This window comes from Phodopus roborovskii, unplaced genomic scaffold, assembly GCF_943737965.1.
Source record: "Phodopus roborovskii unplaced genomic scaffold, PHOROB, whole genome shotgun sequence".
Taxonomy (NCBI): Eukaryota; Metazoa; Chordata; class Mammalia; order Rodentia; family Cricetidae; genus Phodopus; species Phodopus roborovskii.
The window spans coordinates 1,036,041-1,057,939 of record NW_026126560.1 but is presented as its reverse complement, the minus strand read 5'-3'; the positions used below and the strand labels follow the sequence as shown (position 1 = coordinate 1,057,939).

At 51.3% G+C, this 21,899-nt stretch overlaps 2 protein-coding genes across 2 annotated transcripts; one reads left to right on the top strand and one right to left on the bottom strand.

The window, feature by feature from the left end:
• Positions 1-1,739: 1,739 nt before the first annotated feature.
• Positions 1,740-8,602, top strand: Polr2c (RNA polymerase II subunit C). Its single transcript, XM_051201907.1, has 9 exons — positions 1,740-1,907; positions 2,007-2,056; positions 4,850-4,918; positions 5,025-5,077; positions 6,445-6,573; positions 6,886-6,937; positions 7,154-7,322; positions 7,445-7,519; positions 8,263-8,602. Exons 1-9 carry the CDS (start codon positions 1,822-1,824, stop codon positions 8,405-8,407), a joined length of 828 nt encoding a protein of 275 aa, XP_051057864.1. The 5' UTR covers positions 1,740-1,821; the 3' UTR covers positions 8,408-8,602.
• A 596-nt stretch (positions 8,603-9,198) lies between these two features.
• Positions 9,199-20,871, bottom strand: Dok4 (docking protein 4). Its single transcript, XM_051201893.1, has 9 exons — positions 20,788-20,871; positions 15,889-16,112; positions 12,621-12,728; positions 12,356-12,470; positions 11,967-12,086; positions 11,694-11,883; positions 10,938-11,076; positions 10,662-10,782; positions 9,199-10,570 (listed from the first exon to the last, which is right to left on the bottom strand). The coding sequence occupies exons 2-9, from the start codon at positions 15,952-15,954 to the stop codon at positions 10,452-10,454; spliced, it is 978 nt and encodes a 325-aa protein (XP_051057850.1). The 5' UTR covers positions 15,955-16,112; positions 20,788-20,871; the 3' UTR covers positions 9,199-10,451.
• Between the last annotated feature and the right edge of the window lie 1,028 nt (positions 20,872-21,899).

Here is a 21,899-nt window from a genome sequence, read left to right as displayed (position 1 = left end):
CACCATTGTGTACATACACTTATTTTGTTTGTCGTGTGTGTTACAGCACTTAGGGGTGTGTGTGTGTGTGTGTGTGTGTGTGTTAGCACTCTTGCTGAAGTTAGCTTAGGTGTGGGTCTTTTGTTGTTTGTGTTGTGGTACATTATCTAACTGGCCTTAGAACTTCCTTTGTGAGTGATCTAACTGGCTGAGAACTCCCAGGGGAACACTAAGATTATAGAGCTGCATTGCCATGCCCTGCTTTACAAGAGATCTGAGGATTTGAACTTGGGTCCTCATTTTCGAATATAAATCATCTTAACATACTTGAGTCACTTTCCTCAGCCCTCTTGTTTATCTGTAGATGCACAACCTCATTCTTCTAAAAGGTTTCATTGTATTCCGTGTTTTTAAATTATTTTTATAGTTTTCACTTTTAAAATGATAATATCACACCATTTCCCTTTTCCCTCCCTTCCCTCCTGCCCCTTCCATATACCTCTCAAATCAATATCCTGTTTTTTGTTAATTATTGTTACACTTCCCTAATAAATGAATACAACTTGTTCAGTCCTTGTAACGTCACCTGTATTTATATGATCTTGGGGCTTTTGATTTTGTATTGGATAACCCATGGCAGGGCTCTTTTTTGAGGAAAGTTATTTCCCCCACTTTCATCATCCCCCAGTTCTTTGTGTAGGGTTGAGATCCCTCTTCCTTCCATGTTAACATGTCCATTGGTGTCATTGTTCAAGTCTCATTTAGGCAGTCATGTTGGTGAGACTTGATGTTTGTAACAATTCTAGGAGACATAATCTCACAGCAAACTTAACCTTCCTCTGGCTTTTACAGATTCCGCTCCCTCATCCACAATGATCCCTGAGCCTTGGGTACTGAATTAGTTGTGGATATATCAGAGACAATCTCTTGTTCTCTGCATTTTCATTGGTTGTGGTATTTTGTTGTTCTTGATGTTTTGTTTTTGTAATGGTCTCCTCCATCTTTTACAAAGAGAAGTTTCTTTCATGAGAGGTGAGAACTATATGTATCTTCACACTGCTCCCCTGAGAATCTTTAGAGCCCTGATCCTTCTTCCAGAAACTAGCAGATGTCCCCTCAAACAAATGTGTCAAATTGCCATCTCTCTTTCACATTAGTAAGGGAAGCCCTCACACACTGGTCAAATGTCTCCTTGCGTCATATAGTTTCAGAGCTTACTTCATTATCATCATGGCAGGGAGCATGGCAGCATGAATGGAGCTGGAGAAGTGGCTGAGAGCTTTACATCCAGATCCAAGGACAGCAGCCAGAGAGTATTTTTTAAATTATTTATGTATACGGGTGTTTTGCTTGCCTGTATGTCTGTGCACCGTGTGCCTACCTCGTGCCCTCAGAGGGTATCAGAGCCCCAGAAATTGGAGTTAAAAGACATAAGCCGTCATTCGGGTGCTGGGAATCCAATCCAAATCTTAGGGAAAGGCAGCAGGTGTTCTTATCCATTGAGCCATCTCTCCAGCCCCATATGTATGTTTAACCAAGTCTCCATCGATCGTTACCTAATGAGTTATTTTTAGCAATTACAAGTAACACGGGTATGAATAACCCTGTACATGTCCCTTTGACCTTTGTGCTATATCTCGGGGATTCCAGGAGTGTAGGGAGGGCCTGGTGCATTTTGGGGGCTGTGGTTAGAAAACGCAGGCCAGGAGAGTTCCGGCCTCCGGTCAGCAGGTGGCACTGCGCGCACGTCTAGCCGGAAGCGCCGGAGACCCCGCCGACAAATTGCTGGTGGCGGCGCAGGCGCGCTGCGGGACTGGCGCGGGAACCTGGCTGCGGGTCGCAATGCCGTACGCCAACCAGCCTACCGTGAGGATCACGGAACTGACCGAAGAGAATGTCAAGTTCATTATCGAGAACACGGACCTGGCGTAAGGCGGCGGGGAAGAGGCGGGCGGTCGGGTTCTCGGGCTCCCCTCTGCGGGGCTGTGGCTTCGGGGCGCTCACACGGTCTGGCTTTCCTCCTGTAGGGTGGCCAATTCCATTCGGAGGGTCTTCATCGCCGAGGTGCCCATAATAGGTATGCGACCCTCAGGTGGGCTGAGAGCGCTGCGGTGCTGCACACTGGGCTGGGGCGGCCTGGGCCAGCCTTGCTCGGCGGTGTGGATTCCAGCACAATTCTGACTACCCGAAAGCAACAGATAAATTAACACTAAAGACTACCAAACAGCTGAGAGCTGCGGCCTCCTCATTCGAAGAGTGTAGACGCTAGGAGTCGTTAGCAGATGATAACCCGAGGTTAACTAAGTCCTGTAGACGCTCCTTTGCTTTTAAGTCAGTGTTGGATACTAGTGGGTGTCTTTTGAAAATGTATGTTAATTGTACAAAATAATGGGCTTCGTTATGGCATTTCCACGCACGACCCCCCCCCCACACACACACAGTACTTGAATTGTAATCATTTCCCCATCCCTTCCTTTTATTCCCCTCCCACTGTTATCTCCTGTCCTTCCTGTTAGTACCCTGCAATACTTTCTTGTCTCTACCTCTCTCTTCTTTAAAACATTATATTTAACTGCGTATGTATGCATGTCCCTAGTGCAGGGGCGCCACGGTGCATGTGGGAGGGGTTCTCTTCTTCCATGTGGGTCCCAGGGATTCAACTCAAGTCTCAACAAATTAGTGCCTTTACCCTGCTGAACACTTTTTTTTTTAAAGACTTACTTATTATGTAAACAGTGTTCTTTCTTCATGCCATAAGAGGGCACCAGATCTCATTATAGATGGTTGTGAGCCACCATATGTTTGCTTGCTAGGAGTTGAACTCAGGATCTCTGGAAGAAGAGCCAGTACTCTTAACCTCTGAGCCATCTCTCCAGCCTGAACTCACCCTTCTTAAAAGTTGAGATTCCACATGAGAGAAAGCATAAAGCATGTTTGTTCTTATGACTTCCTTCTGCAAATGACATACTTTTGTTCTTTATGGTTGAATAATAAGTGTGTGTGTGTGTGTGTCCGTAAGTAAGTAAGAGAGAGATCACATTTTCTTTATCCATTCTGGTAGGTCTCTCTCTCTCTCTTTTTTTTTTTTTTTTTTTTTTTAATGGATCTCTTACTGTGTAAATCATGTAAGTTCCAAGCTAGATGTAGATAAGACATGGACATACACCAGGCAAAATATGGCAGGTGTCTTTAGGGGTCTCAACAGTTTTTTGTTTGTTTTTGTTTTTGAGAGAGAAGAAGGAGCTCAGAAAGATGGAGTGACACACAGGGTTTTTAGAGGCTGGGAGTTTTCACCTGCTAGGGTGTTGGGGGTGGGTGGGGAGGTAGAGTAAGGGCATGAGAAAGCTTGGACGTGGTCCTTGCTTGGTTGAGAAAGTCCTGCAGGGCAGAGCAGATTGGGTCCTCTGACCTCTTTTCCCTGTGTCAATGCCAGTTATTTGAGAATTGGGCTCTTAACAGCATTTGGTTTCTGAATTTCATTATCTACGTGCAGGTATTTGCTTGTGAATGACTAGGTACTTGTTTAAGTGAAGCCTCTGTAAGTACATAGGCCTATACTGTCAACAATGGACTGTAAGGTTTTTCCACCCACCGCCTGGTCTTGTCCCTCCACCATGCCAGCCCCAATTAACACACTGAGACTCTGTATTTGATATTATACTGTTGTCCAGTTACTTGTTTCTTATCAGCTAGCTCTGTCTTAAGTATTAACCCATTTCTGCTGATCTATGTATTTCTCTTACTGGCTGGCATTCTGCTTTTTCCAGACTCTCCATCTTGACTCCTCCTTCCTACTTCCTCTTTCCTCCTTGTCTCCTAGTCCCACCTATCTTGCTTTCCTATTGGCCAACAGTGCTTTATTCATTAACCAGTATGAGAAACATATACAGAATGACATCTCCCATCAATGGACTGGGAGGGATTGGGTTTTATTGTTAGTATTCTTTCTCTATTGAAGGAGTAACTGACTGATGGGAGTAACACTGAAATTCTAAGTAGGTGATCTGGTTATTTCATAAAGTGAGATGTGGACAATAGCAGTGTTCTATGTTTTCCCTAACTTAAAATTTTTAAATTATTTGTAATTATGTTTCTGTGAGGGGGTATGTGCAGGTGAAGGCAGATGCTAGAGGAGACTAGGGGTCTTAGATCCCCCTGGAGCTGGAGTTCCAGGCAGTTATGAGCCACCTCTCATGGCTACTGGGAACCTCTTAACCACTGAGCCATCCCTCCAACCCATGTTTTCCCCAACTTCTAACTGCCAAATAGCTTTTATTCTTGGATATGGTATTAACGCAGATAGCAGATTTAAAGTGCTGTTTAGGGAAATATTCAACTCCCTAAATATTCCACTCCCAAAATACTCTCTAAGTGAGCATTTCTTTTTATGGTACCAGCGAGCCATATCCAGTTCGCTGGAAGCAGGAAGGAAGGTGTTAGGTATGGTGTATGTGTGGTTTGTTTAAATTGGATGCCTGAACCTCGAGCTAGCACTTTGGAGACAGTCTGTGGCCGCCTGGCCTGGGTACCTTCAACTCTGTGAAAACAGTGATTCTTTTCTTTCTTTTGTGAGTTTTTTGGTTTGTTTACTTGGTTGGTTGGTTTTGTTTTTTGATGGGTTTTTTTTTTTTTTGTTTGTTTGTTTGCTTGCTTGCTTGCTTGCTTGGTTGGTTGGTTTTGTGTTTTTCAAGACAAGGTTTCTCTGTGGCTGTCCAGGACTCAGAGATCTGCCTGGCTTTGCCTTCTGAGTGCTGAGCAGTGGGTGATACTGAAGTCTTGAAAGCAGTACTGTATATCTGGAGATGCTGGAGGATGTCAGATTCTCAGATGGTGGTTGGTCTCACTTGTGCTGTTTTGTTGCCTTTTCCAGCCATCGACTGGGTTCAGATTGATGCCAATTCCTCAGTCCTTCACGACGAATTCATTGCCCACAGGCTGGGTGAGTTTGGGCAGGGCATTGAGAAGTAGAAGGAATTAAAGTGGGGTGTCCCCAGCCCAAGGGACTGACTTGTATGTTCTTGTGATGACTTTTCTGTGTCTTGCAGGATTGATCCCCCTCACTAGTGATGACATTGTTGACAAGCTGCAGTACTCCCGGGTATGTGTGTTGATGAGTAGATTGGGGGCACAGGGAGTGGGGTGGGGCTGGGGGGGTTGACTAGTTCTCCCAGCAATCTTCCTTCCTTCTGGCTGACTGTAGCATCTCATCAGTGAGCCCTCACAGAAGGGGACACACATCCTGGAATGTCCATAATTCTCTTTTTAAAGATAGTTTTTTCACTTTTATGTGTGTATATGTTTGTGTCTACGTATGTGTGTGCAGATGGGTTAGGGTGCTGGAAAAGGTCAAAAGAGGCTAGAGTTACAGGCATTTGTGAGCTGCTGGATGTAGATTCTGGGAACTGAACTCGGGTCCTCTCAAGAGCAGCAAGTGCTCTTAACAGCTGGACCATCTCTCCAGTCCTCCTCCCCCAAACACACACATTTATTCTTTTTGTTTTTGTTTATTTTTTTAAGACAGGGTCTCAAATGTAGCCCTGGCTGGCCTTGAACTCCCAGAGATCCGACTGCTTTGCTTCCTGAGTGCTGGGATTAAAGGCATGTGCTACCATTCCTGGCTGAGAAACATTAATAAAATGCCCACTTATTTTTTTTTCTCTATAGTTACCAAATGCTAATAATGTTTTACTGCAGTTACCTTATTTTTTTATATGGTGTTATTTCCCCCTAACTTTTTAGAAAATAAGTTACAAGCATCCTGATCCTTCTTCTTTAAATATTTGAGCACATGCCAGTGTATCCTGTATGATTGTACCCCACTATTTAGGAGGCTGCTTAGTGAGGTATACCCTATCTCCGAATGTACAAAACACCCCAAAGCATGGCAAATGTTGATAATTAAGAAACTGGAAGGTGAGTATAATAACTGGCAGTCAGTCGTCTTTGTTTTTGTATATGGGTGAAATTTTCCTTAAGAGGTCTTGAAGTAAAGATTAGCTGAATGCCTGTATAATCCTAGCACTTCGGAAGTACTAACAGTGGGATCTGTAGTTTAAGGTTCATCTTCAGCTACATAGTGAATTCTGGGCCACGTGAGGGCTCCCCATCCCAGGTAATCTAGAACTTAAAATGTCCTGCTGCACTGCCCCCCTTCCCTTCCCTTGCTTGTTGTGTTTTCAGTAATTCCCAAGCTGGTCCTGTGTAGCACTCCCTAACTACCTTGGTCCTCTGTGGCAGTGTGCCCCCTAGTGGTAGCCTGCAGCACTGGACGTGGAAAGGAAGTGTAGTTGTCAGTAAGTAGACTGACTATAAGCTTGAGCAACCATGAGGATGGTCTACCGATGTCACAGCCCAGAAGAGGCCTGGGACTGTAGTCAGCCCCTTTTTTGCCAAGAAACTGAAAGGATCTGGTCAGTACAACCCGGGAGTCCGGTCTATTCATTCCTGCTGCCCTTCCTGCCTCAGGACTGCACATGTGAAGAGTTCTGCCCTGAGTGTTCTGTGGAATTCACTCTTGACGTGAGGTGCAATGAAGACCAGACTCGCCATGTTACCTCTCGAGATCTCATCTCCAACAGCCCCCGGGTTATTCCTGTGAGTGCCTTTGCTCTTCTCTGTCTGGCTCCAAGTGGATCATTATGAGATGTGGTCATAAAGTCACCTGCCCAGTGACCATCTACTTTAACTTCCACCTAGAAATGCTGGTCCTGAGTGCTTGAACAGAGCTGTATTAGTGCTATATGTCCTGTGTTGTCCAAAGACCCTCTTAAAGGCCATCGGGCTGTTTGGACAACTCTGCCACCTCTTTCCCTAGCTTGACAGATTACAGCCTGGATTTACCGGGAGACAGTTGCCAGAGGGGACTGAGGTGAGAGACTAATGCATACTTGTTTGGGCTTCCTACAGGTGACATCCCGGAACCGGGATAACGACCCCAATGACTATGTGGAGCAGGATGGTAAGAGGATGGGGCAGGGTGGTAAGGGGGTGGGGCGAACATGCTGGTGGCCAGAGGATGCAGAGACCAGATGTGCCCTCTTGAGCTGCCTGGTCTCTGTTGCTCATCTTTAGACCATTTTGCCCAGATGTGGGCTGCCTTCATGCAGTCCTGGAGGTCAGAAGCTGGAGAACTGGCCGCTTTTGGTTCCTGGCTCACTCTCACCTCTCCCTGCAGACATCCTTATTGTCAAGCTGAGGAAGGGCCAGGAGCTTAGACTTCGAGCCTATGCCAAGAAGGGCTTTGGCAAGGAACATGCCAAGTGGAACCCCACTGCAGGGGTAGCTTTTGAATATGATCCAGACAACGCACTTAGGCACACGGTGTATCCCAAGCCTGAGGAATGGTATGCTCTGTGGGGGAAGGGATACTATCCCTGACTGTAACGGGGGGGGGGTAGGTAGATGCTCCAAGAGCCTTGCTAAAAGCAGAAGTAGCCACTTGTGCTTCACCCATGTTTGCCCTCAGGCCAAAGAGTGAGTACTCCGAGCTGGATGAGGACGAGTCACAGGCTCCCTATGACCCCAACGGCAAGCCAGAGAGGTAAGACCCCAGTTAGTCCTGCTTGGGACTATAACTGTAAGAATATAGGTGTGGGAAGTGGCTAGGCAGTCACATATCCAGTGCCCCTACATGCTTTCTCCCATGTGACGGCAGAACTAACTGTCAAATTCATATATACATTCTGAGTTGGTCTTCATCCCTCTGTGGTCACCATGAAGAAAGGAGCCTTATTATTGCCTTATGCTGTTTCTGGCCTGCCTGTTGAGGCTCAAGCCAGAGCAGAGCTGCCCATGTGTAGCCCTATCCTGAAGAACTGAAGAGCTGTAGCCAGTGATAAATGTATGATTTCTTTTTTCTTTTCCTGCTGTCTCTGGTGTAGAATTGCACATACACAGTCATTTTAGAGGCCTTCAACAATGTCCTCTTTTGGGGGGAAGGGTTTCAAGACAGGGTTTCTCTGGGTAACAACCCTGGCTATCATTTAACTCGCTCTGTAGACCGACCAGGCTAACCTCGAACTCACAGAGATCTGCCTGTCTCTGCCTCCCAAATGCTGGGATTAAAGGTGTGTGCTACCACCACTCAAAATATCCTTTTGAAGTAGCTTTAGCTTCTTTGAGGAACTGCAAAGTGGATCTGGACCACTGCATAAGATACTTTAGGTAAAGGGAAGTCAGCCCTGTCCCAACATAAGTGAGTGCCTCATAGGAATGAAATCAAGTCTCCAGGGATAGAAGGGAAGCCTGCCTTGAGATGGCTCTCACCCTACTCTTGTCTCTCAGGTTTTACTACAATGTGGAGTCCTGTGGCTCACTGCGCCCTGAAACCATTGTCCTCTCAGCCCTGTCTGGGTTAAAGAAGAAGCTGAGTGATTTACAGACTCAGTTAAGCCATGAGATCCAGAGTGACGTGCTCACTATAAACTAGCCACGGTTCACCCTGTGCAGAAGACTAGGTTCAAGGTCTTCAGGTCTTGGGAACGAACCCTTCTGGTTTCTGGGCTCTGGACTGCAGCTGCTCAAAACTGCTAGAAGGTCACTGGAGAGATTGCCAGGGGTTCTACTGGTGTTAGACAGGGCAGTTTTTCACTGGGCATTTAGCATTCTGGGCCCTACCTTGTTGATCACTGTGGTATGCTTTAGAACGCCAGGCACCCCTTCCATCCTGTTTCCTGTCTTACTTGTAAGGAGCCTTACTGCTTGCTGTTTGAGAGCCACTGACCTAGAATTTCTGGTCACTCCAGCTTTTTAAATCTCTACCCAAGGAAAGGCATTTTCACAGCTGTATCTTAGGCTTCTTATGTTGGGACTGAGTATTAAGACTTTCACTGAAGCGGCCTGTGACCTTTCAAGTTCTTCCCAGGGTCAGGGCCAACTACTGGCACTTGAAGTTTCAGGTGTCCCTAAGCTGAGATGTCACCCTTTAGGACTAGTATCAGACCCTTGCTATCCTCTGTCCACAGGTAAACTTGCTGTTTTATCATCTGGCCTGACCTGCCCTGGGGTGGGGTGGGTAGGGGGTGGGGGGGTAGGGGGTGGGTGACAGACCACACACTGCCACAGACCCCTCCTACATTTCCTTTCTCTTTAGTGATGTTCAGGCCCTGCCCTTAGTATGTCTCCAGGTAGAAACAGACCTGCCCATAGTGGTTTTCAGGCAGCCTGGGGAAAAGCACACACCAGCACAGAAAGGAAGGGGTATTTATTGATCAACAGTAGTTGTCTTTTTACAAGTTTTTATTTTTGGCAATAAAGAGCACAACATAATCTCCTTCATGCGTCATCGTGCTTCTAACTGAGCCAGCTCTGCCTCCCTCCCGAGGACTGGGCCCATTTCTTTTACAGACTAGCTAACCCCTGGGTGGTCATTGCCTAAGTCACAGTCAGAGCTGGGCTGGCTGAGCTACCTCCCTGGCTCTGGAGCCCCTCTGGGAGAGGGCCTCCTTATTATCCTGCCACAAATGTCAACAGTGATTATTTACAAGGTCTGTTCCCACAAATCAGAACCCTAAAGTATTAAAAAACAGAAACACAAAAAAAAAGTTTGATGTAAATAGAAAGATAGCCCTTCTGCACGGTAGTCAATAAATACCAGCACTAGAAAATCAATTGCTTTAATTGCATTTCAGCAGGGAGCCTCAGCACCTTGTGGAGAGATGGGAAGGTCTTGGTTTTAGAATCTGGCCTGGGGTGGCTAGCCCAGGGCAAGGGACTTCTGTTACTGAAGCACTGTACCCCCTGCTCAGTAAAAGGGCACGGCAAGGTGCTCCCCACAGCAATCCTGCTGCAGCCTTTCAGGCTGGCCCAGCCATCCTCTACTGTTGAGGTAATGGGCGCCCCGCCCGAAGACATCTTCAGCCTACTGAGCAGAAAGGAGCCAGTGCAGAAAGTGCATTTTAAAACCAGATGCCACCTCTGCTTAAAACTCCTTAGGGGCAAGGCTGCCGCATGGTACAGTGAAGCTTGGGTCCTTCCTGTGTCACTGTTGGCCCAAAGGACAGAAGCTACCTGCTTTTTTGGCCCTTAGACTTCTGAGAAGAGCCCACAGACAGCACCAGGCTGATTGTCCTCCTCTGACCCTGGCAGCTCACACAGTCTTGGCAGTTGTGTCACTGAGGACAGGAACTGCTGCCCTCTTACTCAGAAACAGCCTTGACCATGCCTGGTCATGGAATTAAAAATGGTATGCGTTGGGGAGGGATAAAGGGAAAGCCTCATTAATACAGAATATGTCATAAGCCATATATATTAAAACCATCAACAGTATATAGTCCCACGGTGGCACCAGCCCCTCATGCTCAGGTGGTGTGGCCAGCCATGTGCTGAGGTCCAGCCTCACCCTTGAGGGCAAGGAGGGACAGCTTGCTCTCTTCAGGCTTATGGCCAACAGCTCCTTAAGGCTGTCCATGGGCTGCTGCAGTTAGCCTTCCAATAGGCAGCCTAGCAGTCATCTGCACCCACCAGTCCAGCTGTCACTGGGAAGGGGTCTTGGTCTCACCGCTGTCCTCCTGGCTGGGCTGTGGCTTAAGCAGGATGAATCTGTTCAGGAGGTCTGTTTCTGAGCTGGCCTGGGCTGCCCCATACCCTTCACCTGTGGACAGAGATGCAGGCTCAGAATTTGAATCCAGGACCAAAGACCCTTGCCCAGGAGGCCTTCACAGGGATAGGACATGGCGACTCACCATAGCTGGAAGCTTCGGCAATGTTCTGAGACCCCGTGATATGGTGCCAGTATGCACTGCGGGGCAGCATCGTGGTGGGTGTGCAGGGATAGGAGTAGTGTTCGGTGCCCTTGTTCAGCAGCTGTGGCACAGAGAAGGGGTCCCTAGTGTTGGTTCTGGAGACACTGCTGCTAGCCCAAGGTCGTGCCTTGACTCACCAGTGAACATGCTGGTGGAGACTTAGCTGCCACGTCTGCCCCACCTCCCAGTGCCCGGGAGCAACAGCCACTGCCTCACCCTCACGTTCTTCTCCATTTCCAGCAGGACCCGCTTGTGTTGCTCAGCGATTGCCAGGGTGGCGCTATGAACCCGCTGGTAAATCTGCTCCCCCTCCTGTGTCTGAAAGGTGTAGAGTCCTTCCCCAGCATCGCACATCCTAAGGACACAGGTAGCAAGGAGGGCAAGGTTTCAGAAGCTCCACCGTGTGGGTGTACAAGTTCTGTATGCCAGATGTGGTGGTACCAAGGCCTTCAGGGACAGGGTGGCCATAGTCTGAGGGCTTGGCCACAGTGCACCCCGGTGGAGGTATGAAAGCTTCGCACAAGATAACCGAGGCAGCTTTTCTACCTCTGGTCTGCACACTGAACAGTCAGTTTCCTCACACATTTTACAGAAGAGGAAACTAAAGCATCCAGTGCGAGTATCTCAGCCAAGGTTACACAGAGGGTGGCCAGAGCTGAAGTCTAAGCAGGCTAGTTGAGTCCCAGCAAGGGCCTTCCTTATCAGGCTGGGTGCTTTTTAAATCCCCTATAGGAAACTGGCACTGAGGATATGATCACAAAGGCAGCAGTGGCTGAGCCAGGGAGCTGTGTTTCACTCTACCTGCCTGTTATAAGCTAATTACTTCTTTGGGCTGAAGTTCCTCGTCTGCAAAACTGAAGCATTATGTCCCCCTTGGGTTGCAATGCTGGTGAGTGAGTATTCCTGATGCCATGCCTAGAGCAGTCTCCATAGTGGCCGTGTGGGATAGGATGGGAGGAAAGAGGGTACTACCTGCCCGCCTCAAAGGTAAAGCGTGTGGCATCTCGGCCATAACGGCGCAAGGAGCAGAGAGGCCACGAGACGAGCTTCACGCGGGGATTATGTATGTCCCAGAGGTAGATGTTCTCGTGGGTGATCTGCAGCTTGCACTCGCCATACACGTCCAGGTTGGGGCAGGGCAACAGGAAGACATTGAAGCGATCTGTAGCAGCAGGGGATGACAGCAGGGTTAACTGAGAGCTCCACCTTTTCCCTCCCCACCTTGAGACCCAGCACCAACCTCACCTGTCTGCTCACACTGTACTCCTGGGGCCAGGAGGTCGGGCTCTCCCAGACTGATGTCATTGAGCCGTGACCCTAGACATTCCACTGACAGTGTCTTGTACCACTCCTCTGCCTCCAGCTCTAGAAAGAAATTGTACTTTATAGTTCTACCGACCCCAAGTCCCCAACAGCCCACCCACCCAGCGTGCCTTGGCTTAAGTTATTGCATCTTGCAGGGAAGGCGAGGCTTTACTGCTTGCCTGTCCACCTCAGTCTGGGGACCTATTCCACCAGGGACACACCTCTCCCACCCTTCCTAACAGGGTTGGCCCTGTTCTGTTACCCCACTGCCTAGACTGCTGTCACCCACCCGAGGAGACCAGTTGGAGCCTGCAGCCCTGGAGCCTCACCTGAATCACAGGTGAAAGTACGAGCCGAGTCGTCTGTGAATATGATAGCCACTGCCTGCCTCTTGGTTTCCTTGGGGAGTCGTGTGACACACTTGACATTGCTGATCTCAGTCACCTGGGAGGACATTCCGAGAGGCTTAGCCTGGCTGGGGCACTTTCCCCTGCCTCCCATAGCTATGCCCCCCAGGAAGGTACTCTCAGACCTCAGGACTCAGCAAGTCATCTTTGCTCACAGGTGGGGGGAGCTAGGGCCCAGGCCCCTAACCTTGGGGCAGCCTCGGAGGCACACTGATTTCTCATCGGGATATTTCTCCAGCCGCTGGGGCCCCTTGCTGGAAGATTTCCGAAACACCAGCCAGCACCTCCGGTAGATCTGTGGATCAAGAACAGAAGTCAGGTTGCTGCTGGACCTCTGAAGTTACCCAGCCTCCTAGGGGCGCAGTACATCCTCCCTTGGAGCCTAGCCTTGAGAAAGACTGAGGATGGTAACTGCCCTACAGCAGTCCAGAGGGGACAGCCCTCCCCAAATGGCCAAGACGGGTGTTCGTGATCATCTCTGTTCTATGATCCACTGTGTGCTGAACGTGACTGGTGTAATAGAAGGAACATTTGTGGAGTGCTTCCTAGACAGTCAGTGTCAGGGTCTGAGGCCACTGCTAGTGCTGCCTCTATTTCAGAGACAAGTGGGCCATGGAAAAGGCAAGGAGGAAGGACCTAACAAGTGATGGAGCTCCTGTTAAGACGGAGACACACCCATCACCACAGGACAGACGGATCTCCCAGGGACAGGAAGCAGACCCTTGCACTCAGCCAGCTTTGCATCACCATGGCTCTGTTCTTGAGCCCGGGGAAGGCTCTGGTGTAAGGGGTATCACTCTTGACCCCGGGCTTTCCCTCACCAACAGTGTATCACAGGGGTTCCCATGGAACCAAAGGCCTACAGAGGGTAAGAGGGCAGAGCTTAGAACCAGCTGTGCCCACACAGCACAGTCCCTTCCCTTGACAGTCTCTTGCCTGTCCCAACCACTAATGCCCTGTGCTCTAGGCCACTCAGATTTCTCCAGAAACAAGCAGGCCTATCAGACACCAAGAAAGGTGGTCCTAGCATCTCCATAAACTGCCCATCTGACCTCTTCTTGCAAGGTCTATCTCACCTATTGGCTTTCTTTAGCCAGTCTGTGATGGATTTACCAGCTCCTGCCAACACAAGTCTGGCAGGCCTACTCCCCAGACATCCCTGTGCCACTGCCATTGCAAACAAGAGGGTCCTAAAGGGGCTCTGGGATGAACAGAGGAGGGGAGGATGCCACTGGGCCACAGTCCCAAGGGCTGACCACCAACCCAGCCCCCTCCTGTCTATGCCCACATAGTGAATGTAGACAATCCTTCTCCCTGGAACTCCTAACTAGAGCTGGGCCACTTCAGGCTCCTGTCTGGAACCCTGAGAAGCATGTCTTCCCCTGTACCCCTGACCCTAGCTCAGCCCTGGTCTGTCTACTTGAACCTTTTAAAGCTGAGACCACATATACTGTATTCTCACACTCGTTGCTCAGACCTGCTAGCAATTACTGACAGCTATGCTGAGCTGCTGAGCGGCCATGCTAAGGATAGGGTGGACAGGAAGATGGGCAGGCAGATGAATGGATAGATGAATGGATGGGAGCTGCCCAAGAACCCCGCCCCCAGCAGGCCGCAACACGGGAGTAGAGGCCTGCCCCCCTCCCCAGCACCCTGGTTGCCTGGTTACAGGATATACACTCACACAACCCCAGGGAGCCATGCACTCAAGAGCTCTCTTTACTTCTCACAGGTCTTTGATCAGCTCTTGTAAGCACTCTGCCAGGCTCCACTCTGCTGAGGGAGGGAGGGAGGGAGGCCCGGGCAGGTAGGAGGGGAGGGCAGGCTCTATCCTTCTTCCGTTCCTCTCAGCACCCCCACCCCTGCTGTCTGGAGACAGAGAAGAACACTGCCTGGGGCGACTGCAGCCCCTCATGAGCAGGGCAAGCTCAGGTCTGTGGAGAGAGAAGTCCCTGGATAGAGTAGATACCAGTCTGGGTCAGGCCACACCCCACCTGCCAGTTCATCCCCTGGTCTGTCCACTCTCCACTTGGGAGTCTGGGAGTCTCCTGGGGACAGGACTGACATTGGCCCCCACATGACTGCCTTGTAGTCAGTGCTTTCCTGCCAAGCCGTGTCCTGCACCGAGCCTCAGCTCTGCCAGCCCCTAGGGACTTGTTGGATCTAAACATGGCAATAAGAAATGGTGGCAGGAGCAAGGTCCTCGTTCTCTGGGCCTGGCCTCAGCCTTGCTCTTTGTTCTGTCTCAGAAAGAGCAGGGTCTGTACCAGGCTTGGGACAGTGAGATGCCAAACAGGCCCAGCAGCCCTGCCTCGATCCACTGATGGCCCAGCTGATAGCAGTGAGCTGCTGGCCCTTTTCTGGGCACAAGACATCCCCAGAAGGGCAGGAGGAGCAAGAATCACCGCCTTCCAAGGTGGCCCTGAGGAAGCCAGGTAATCCCTGGGCATCTCCTCATCTTCAGGCTAGCCCAGGAAGCTTTGAGCTGAGCCCATCAAGACAGTGTGGGGGGGGGGGGACACGGACAGGAGTCCTGGGTAAAACAGATTTGAGTCACCTATCACCAGGGCTTGCTTTCCTGCTGGGAAAAAGCCTCTCACTGGAAGCAGGGGATGAGCAGGGGGAACAGAGGTTTCAAAGGGACCCTGGGGCCCACACTCATGCCTCCGGGGGATTTTCCTCACCTGGAAACCTGTATAGGCTGAGAAGGGGTATGTACCCCTCCAAGTCCCAGCTCAGGGCCACCGTGCCAACAATGCCAGCAACTCGAAAGAAAGCAGCCTATCCCAGAGCAAGGACCATTTCACCCATGCATGAGGGAAGTGTCAGCCTCTGCCCCGCCCCCACACCCTTACCCTTACCTCCCAACAAGCCACTCTCCTTCCCAAGCACACCTCTCTAGCACCCAAAACAACCACCTAAAATATAAGTCCAGGCTCAGGACATGCTGAGAAGCGGGTGCGCGGTGGTGGTGGCAGCACGGGGCATGGGGGGTCACTTTAAAAAAAAAAAGAGGACAGAAGAGGTGGGGAGCAAGGCGAAGAAGGGAGGAAAAGGGGTACGCAAGGGGAGGAGGCCCAGGAGCCAAAGCCTCTCTCTGCTCTGACAGCCTCCCTCTCCAGCCATTCCTGCTACCCTGCTATCCCGTGGTGGCTGCCACCTCCACTGCTGCCGCTGCCACCACTGCTGTGGCCACAACTTCAACAATAGCAAGGATGCCTCTGCCAGACTGTCAGCTACCACTACTGGTCCAGTGGCTGGGATGCCAGCCAGCCCAGCTGGGGCAAGACGTGCAGTAGGCAGAGGCTGGCTGGGCACATGCCGGCCAGCCAGCGTTGAGAAGCTTTGAACCACAATCACACAGTACCCAGTGCTGGCGGGCCCTCACACACCCATGCCTCCAGACCCGTTCTCACTACTGTTTGCTGACAAGGGCCCCTGCCAGGGTTGCTCACCCCGAGCTTCCTGCTCTTCATCTTCACATAGCCTTGCTTGACGATGTCGTTGAAATTGGTCGCCATGGTTGCCCCTCTGTCTTTGGTGCCGGCTGGGCTGAGGCCGGGGAGGGGTGCCCAGGTGATAAGCCCAGGTGTCTCGGTCTTCCCTGATCACCTGTTCAAGACACTCCTCACCTCCCCCGCCTCAGCATTGTTCTAGCAGCTCCTTTGCCCAGCTCCTGCTGGAAATCCAAATGACAGGGAGATTAGAGCTAGTGACATCTTCTCTCTCCCCGGCTGGCTGTCTCGGTCTTTTTTCCTTCCTCTTCCCACACTCCTCCCTCTGCCTGCCCGCCCTTCCTCCTTCCCTCCTCCCCACCCCAGGACGGCAGAACCATTCAGGAAAATCGAGGTGGAGGCAGAGCAAGAAAATGGTCCAGCCCAGTCCCCTCCCTCAAGGCTGGGGCTGGCAGTTAACCCCTTCCTGGGCTGGCTGGCTGGCTTCCGTTTTGCTTGCTGTAGAGGTGATGGAAAAATAAAAAACAAAAATAAAAAGAGAGAGAAAGGACCAGAGGTAGCTAGCTCCGGAGGAGCCTGGCCCCTCAGTTTGGCAATGCCTGGCCATCCTGTTACAACTTTGGGGCAGACTTAAAGCAACTGGCCAGAGCAACTGCTTCTGGGCACTGGAATTCCAGTGGAGAACTTTCAGGGCCCTGTGTCTACAGAAGCCTGCGCTCCCAGGTTAAAGACAATACAGTCTTGGTTTCAAAGACTGCAAAGCCCTCTGCCCACACTATACCTGGTTCTCTCCAGCCCTGATAAGAGACTGGGGGTCACCAGCTCAAGCCATTCAGAACCTGCTCCCGGCCCCTGAACTCTTGGACAGCTCTTCTGGGTGCTGGTGTCTCCTGGGTAGGAGGGCAGAGTCCATGGGGTGGGGCCCCCAGATAAGTCTGAGGAATGTGTGGGACTGTAGGCTGTGGCCTCTGAGGGAGTAGACACTGGCCCTGAGCTAGTAGGAGTAGGACAGCCTGAGGGTGGGGACATGGCCCCAACAGGCCATTTGGTTTAGCCAAGCCAAGCAATGTTATGTCCTGAGCATGGTCAGGCATTAATTATAGGAAGGGTAAAGGATATAGTCTAAGCAATGCAGGAAAAATGGAAGTTGCAGGAGGAGATTTGGGATCAGTTAACACAGACCTAGGCAATCTCAGCAGTGACCCAATCTAACACCTTCATACTATACACCAGAAAAGAAAGTTGCCCAGAGAGAGTAAGTCACCAGCCTAAGGTCACACAGCAAGCCCAGGACACAGCGAAAGAGGAATGAGAAGCTCCTGAGTGGAACGTTGTCCTGTAGCCAGCCCCCTTTGGCTGCCTGCTACCATCTAAGTGTTCTCTGCTATAAAGCCTCGGGAGTCAGGGCTGTGCTAGAGACATGGCTCCCCACATCTCCAGGAACACTGGGTGGCAATGTGATAGCATTTCTGGAGTCAGCTGGACATCTGTGTTTCCAGGATGGGGCCCCAGGGCAAGCATGAATCTCAGTCCACAGCATCTTGGCATTAATTAATCTCTTGGAGGCCTGTCTATCAGTCCCTAACAAGGAACAGATGGGACACCCCAGTGGGCACATGCAAACAAGAGGTGAGGCAGAGTGTTACCTCTCTCCTGTGTACAACCATAGTCCCATTGGCCCTTTATATCCCCTCTTCCTGTTCCCATGTCTAGAATGTGTTCCCCAGAGCAAGTTCTCTGCCTCTCCCAGGTCTAGTCCTCACCAGCCCTGTCACACCTGGACTCTGGCAGCCAGAGAGGGGTCATTTTCCCAGCTCTGTCTCCACAGCCTGCCTCTGGGGTTGTTTTGTCCCAAAAACAAGCACTGGCTCCATGGAGTTCCCTCCTAAGATGTATAGTAAGCTGATCCCTGGCAGTTAGTCCACAGCACTGAAGGCAGTTTCCCAACCTGCCTTCCAGAAGCCACTAGGCTCAGGGTTCACCTAAGGTGGCCCAGACAGTTTGACTCTAGTAAGATGTATAATTCTCACTTTTCACATTAGGGTTCCCCCCATCTAAAAGATCTGGGTGGGATGTGGTGATAGATGCCTGTAATCCCAACACTAGGAAGGCAGAAGGAGAAGGAATGCCACAAGTTCAAGGCCCTTCTTTCTACTTTAAATGAGGAAGTAAAGGCAGAAGGTACCCACATGCTCCAGACGATCCTGCCCAGTCCAGGCATAGACCCACTACAAACCAGCCTCCATATGCCCAGTGCAGGCCAGTCCTTGTTGGCTCCATCAGCCAACTCCCCTGTACAACCCATGGGCCAATGGGTTCCCTAGGTCTCAGAGCTTCCTGCTATGTCTGTCCACAGAATATCCAGCCCTAGAACCACTGAAAAGCAACATTTATGAGGGAGCCCAAGACCTGGAAGCCTGCTCTGGCCTCTCATTCAGTCCCCAGTTAGGTCATAGGAGCAAATACTGACCCAGGGCCCAAAATGGGATGTAAAGAGGGTTGGGAAGGTGAGGATGGAGAAGGAAGCACCGAGAGGGATCCATGCCCACCCCTCCCCCTACCAGAGGGAGTATACCGTCTTAAAGAGAAAGCCATCTCCAACCTGCCTCAAGAAAGTCCCTCAAAGGCTCAATAGGCAAGCACTAGGGGCAGTGAGAAAGCCCCTGTCCCTCCATGGCCACCACCAGCCTCTCATAGGCCTGCAAAGGGACAGACACCTCCAAATGTGAGAGGACCGGAGACGTAGCACCCTCAGCTTTGAGCACGAAGCCCTGGAGCACTGGATTCCTACCTAGATGGATACACAGGTTTCCAGTAGACAGTTTTCATGGTTCTAGGGGATAACCCCCCCCCCCAATCTCCTCTATCCTGGTACCAATGTGGATGGCTATCCTTGGCGGGACAGTAGTTGCCCTGGGCCAGGCCACCACAAAGAGCCAAGCTGGACCACACACTGCTACCTTCCCCAGGAAAGAGGACACTGGGTCCCCTCCTACCCACCTGCCCCATGGACAGCACTGAGTGCTTCCTTCCATAACCCTGGAGACTTTGGCTGGCAGAGTCTGGGTGCTGCCTGCCTGGCCATGCTGCCCCACCCTACAGATCAGACCTTATCAGGGGTGCAAATCAGCCCTCTCTGGACACCATCTCACTGTCACCTGTCTGTTTCCACCTCACAGCAGAGGTCTGGTTGCAGTCCTGCATGGAGAACTCTCCCCATTACCCAGCTGCCCCATCCTTCTGTGGTTGCTACCTAGGGCCAGCAGGGTGCGCTTCCACAGATTCCCATGCCCCAGAAGGTCCTGTCCAAGGAGAGCCACAAAGACAGACCAAATACTAAACTAGGCAGAGGAACATCAGGGAGCCAGAACATCTGGATGCTCATGGTGCCCAGGAATGTGGTCCAATGCCCTATACCAACCACTGCCTCTGTTCTTCCCTAGTACGCTGCCCTTCTCAGTATGCAAATGCCTCCTCAGGGAAGCTCACTGCGCTTGCTTTTCCCTGCCTAACACAATTTCCTCCCATGCTCTCAAGGATATTCCACTGCCTCATTCGGATCTCAGCCGAAGGTCTACCTTCTCCTAAAGACCCTCCTGACACCCTGGCCTGGATAACCAGCTGCTTCACAGCATCCAGTGTTAAGGGTCACCATGAGATTTTTCCTGATCTTATCTATCACTTGGTCATGTAGAGACACCTACAGTGACAGCTCCCTGATGTCTGAGATTCTTCGGTCTAGCTATAGTTCCATCCCAGTGACCAAGACACTGACAGAGGACAGAGTGGGTGCCCAATCTGGGGAGGGATACTAATTTTATCTGGGATTGTCCCCATCCTTCCCCCCATCACTACCACTATCTAGCTCTGCTTCCTGAGTGTGCAAGCAGCAGCAGGCTCTCGCTTCTCTGCATCTCAGTGCCAACGGGCAGGACCAGCAAAATACAAGAGACCAGGACAACCAGTGGGGTCCATGATCCACAGTTTGGTTCAAAGCTGCCTCAGGGGACTTGTGCTGCTGCTGACATTCACTGTCTCTGAACTTGGCTAAGGGCCCTACCTGAGCTGGGGTTGTTGGATGAGGTCACACCCAGCCTGTTGCCCTGCCCAGGAATACCCAGCACCCAGGCACAGAGAAAAGCAACAGAGAGGGACAGGGCTTCCAGGATCCACCTGGGATGCCTACACAGCAGCCACACTTCTCTGAAAGGGGCTGGCAAAGAATGCGCAGGAAACACAGCCCCTGGCGACTGTTGGAATGTGCTAGAGTGACACCCGGCCCCTAGCTGCCCTGGCTTATCAAAGCCCTCTACCCCAGCCCTCCATTCAAGTGCTTGGCAACTGTTCTGCTCCCACAGTTCCAGGAAGGCAGGCGGCACAGAGCCCCTGTCTGTCCAAGGCTCTGCTCTTGTGACAGAAACCAGGTAGCTGGCTCCAAGAAAAGAAGGCGGACAGAATCCCAGAGGAGAAAGATTTTAAGGGCTGACCCGAAGGACTGCAATAAATAGGAAAGCCACTTCTATGTCCGGCAGGCATTAGGGGTTAGTCTCTTGGAATTTGGGGAGCAGGAAGGCGAGGAAGGCTGCTTCGGTAAAGAGGCTAAGGGAGCCGGGGATCTAGATTGCTCTGATGGGATACGTGGAGGTGCAGGTGAGGTAAGGTCCAGACCTGAGCTTCCCAGAGATGGGAGCTGAGTGGGGGACGACAAAGGGAGTTTCAGGGTCCCGCTGGCTTCGAGGGGCGCATCTGAGCCCTCCTCCTTTAAAACAGATGCTCCCGTGGTGGGAGAGTCTGCAGGTTCCCGAGGTGACCTAGGGCTCCCCAGGGTGAGCGTCGCAGGGATCTCACAGCTCCCTGCGGCCTAGGGACCCCCTCTCCGTCTCCCACTCCCCTATTTACCTGGGTGCCGAGGCCCGGGCCGGGGACGCAGGCTCCGCGGGTCGCAGGGCGGGCTCATGCCCGCGTCTCGGCTCAGCGTGGCGGTGGCGGCAGGGTGGCGGCGCACGGCTCGGGCTGGAGACTGGAGCGAGGCGCAGCCACCAGGTCCGGAGACTCGGGAGGTAGCCGGTTCTGCTGATCCCTGGACGCCACGCCCCTTGAGGCCACGCCCCGCGCAGCCCTGGCGCCATGCCACGCCCTACGCCACGCCCCCGCCCATCCCTGGCGCTGTCACGCCCCCTTCCCGGAGCCACGCCCCACCCGGGAGATCCTCCGGGTTCCTCCTCTCTGCCGACACCGTATTCCTCCGAACTGCAGGACAGTAGTTTCCACCTGGCAACCCAACCCTCTGCTCACCGCTAGTACCAACTCATCACACTAGCTCTTCCCTGTGCTCCAAAGCCCATATTCACGTTGCTTCGTATCTTCTGGAGGTGAATCCTACATCAACTCCCAGCCTTTGAACCTCACCTCCCAACTTTAAAAGTCAATACCGTGTTACCTTGTCTACCTGTGACACCCTTTGCCACTGCCCAGGCCTTGCTCTACTTCACCAACAGCACACTCAGCTGCACTCATCTGTTCCCCCCTCAAGCCTGGGCAGACTACATCATCACACTTCATTTCTTTCTTACTTTTTATTATTTACTTTTATGTATTTATTTAGATTCTTTTGTTTGTTTATCGAGACAGGGTTTCTCTGTGTAGCTTTGGAGTCTGTCCTGGAACTCACTCTGTAGACCAGGGAACCCACAGGGCTCCTCCTGCCTCTACCTCCCAAGTGTTGGGATTAAAGGCCTGTGCCACCAACGCCCCTTTTTTTTGAAACTAGGTCATGTGTGAATGCGCGCGTGTAGGCATGTGTGCCTTGTGTATGTGCATGTGTGTATGTGTGTGTAGTGTAGTGTATTCATGAGTAGAGGCCAGAGTCTGATACTGAGTGTCTTCCAGATAGTTAGCTCTCCACCTTGTATTTTGAGATAGGGAGCTCTGCAATTTAGGCTATGTTGGTTGTCCATGAAGCCTTGGGATCTATCTCAGCCCCACAGAGCTGAATTACAAACATATATCCC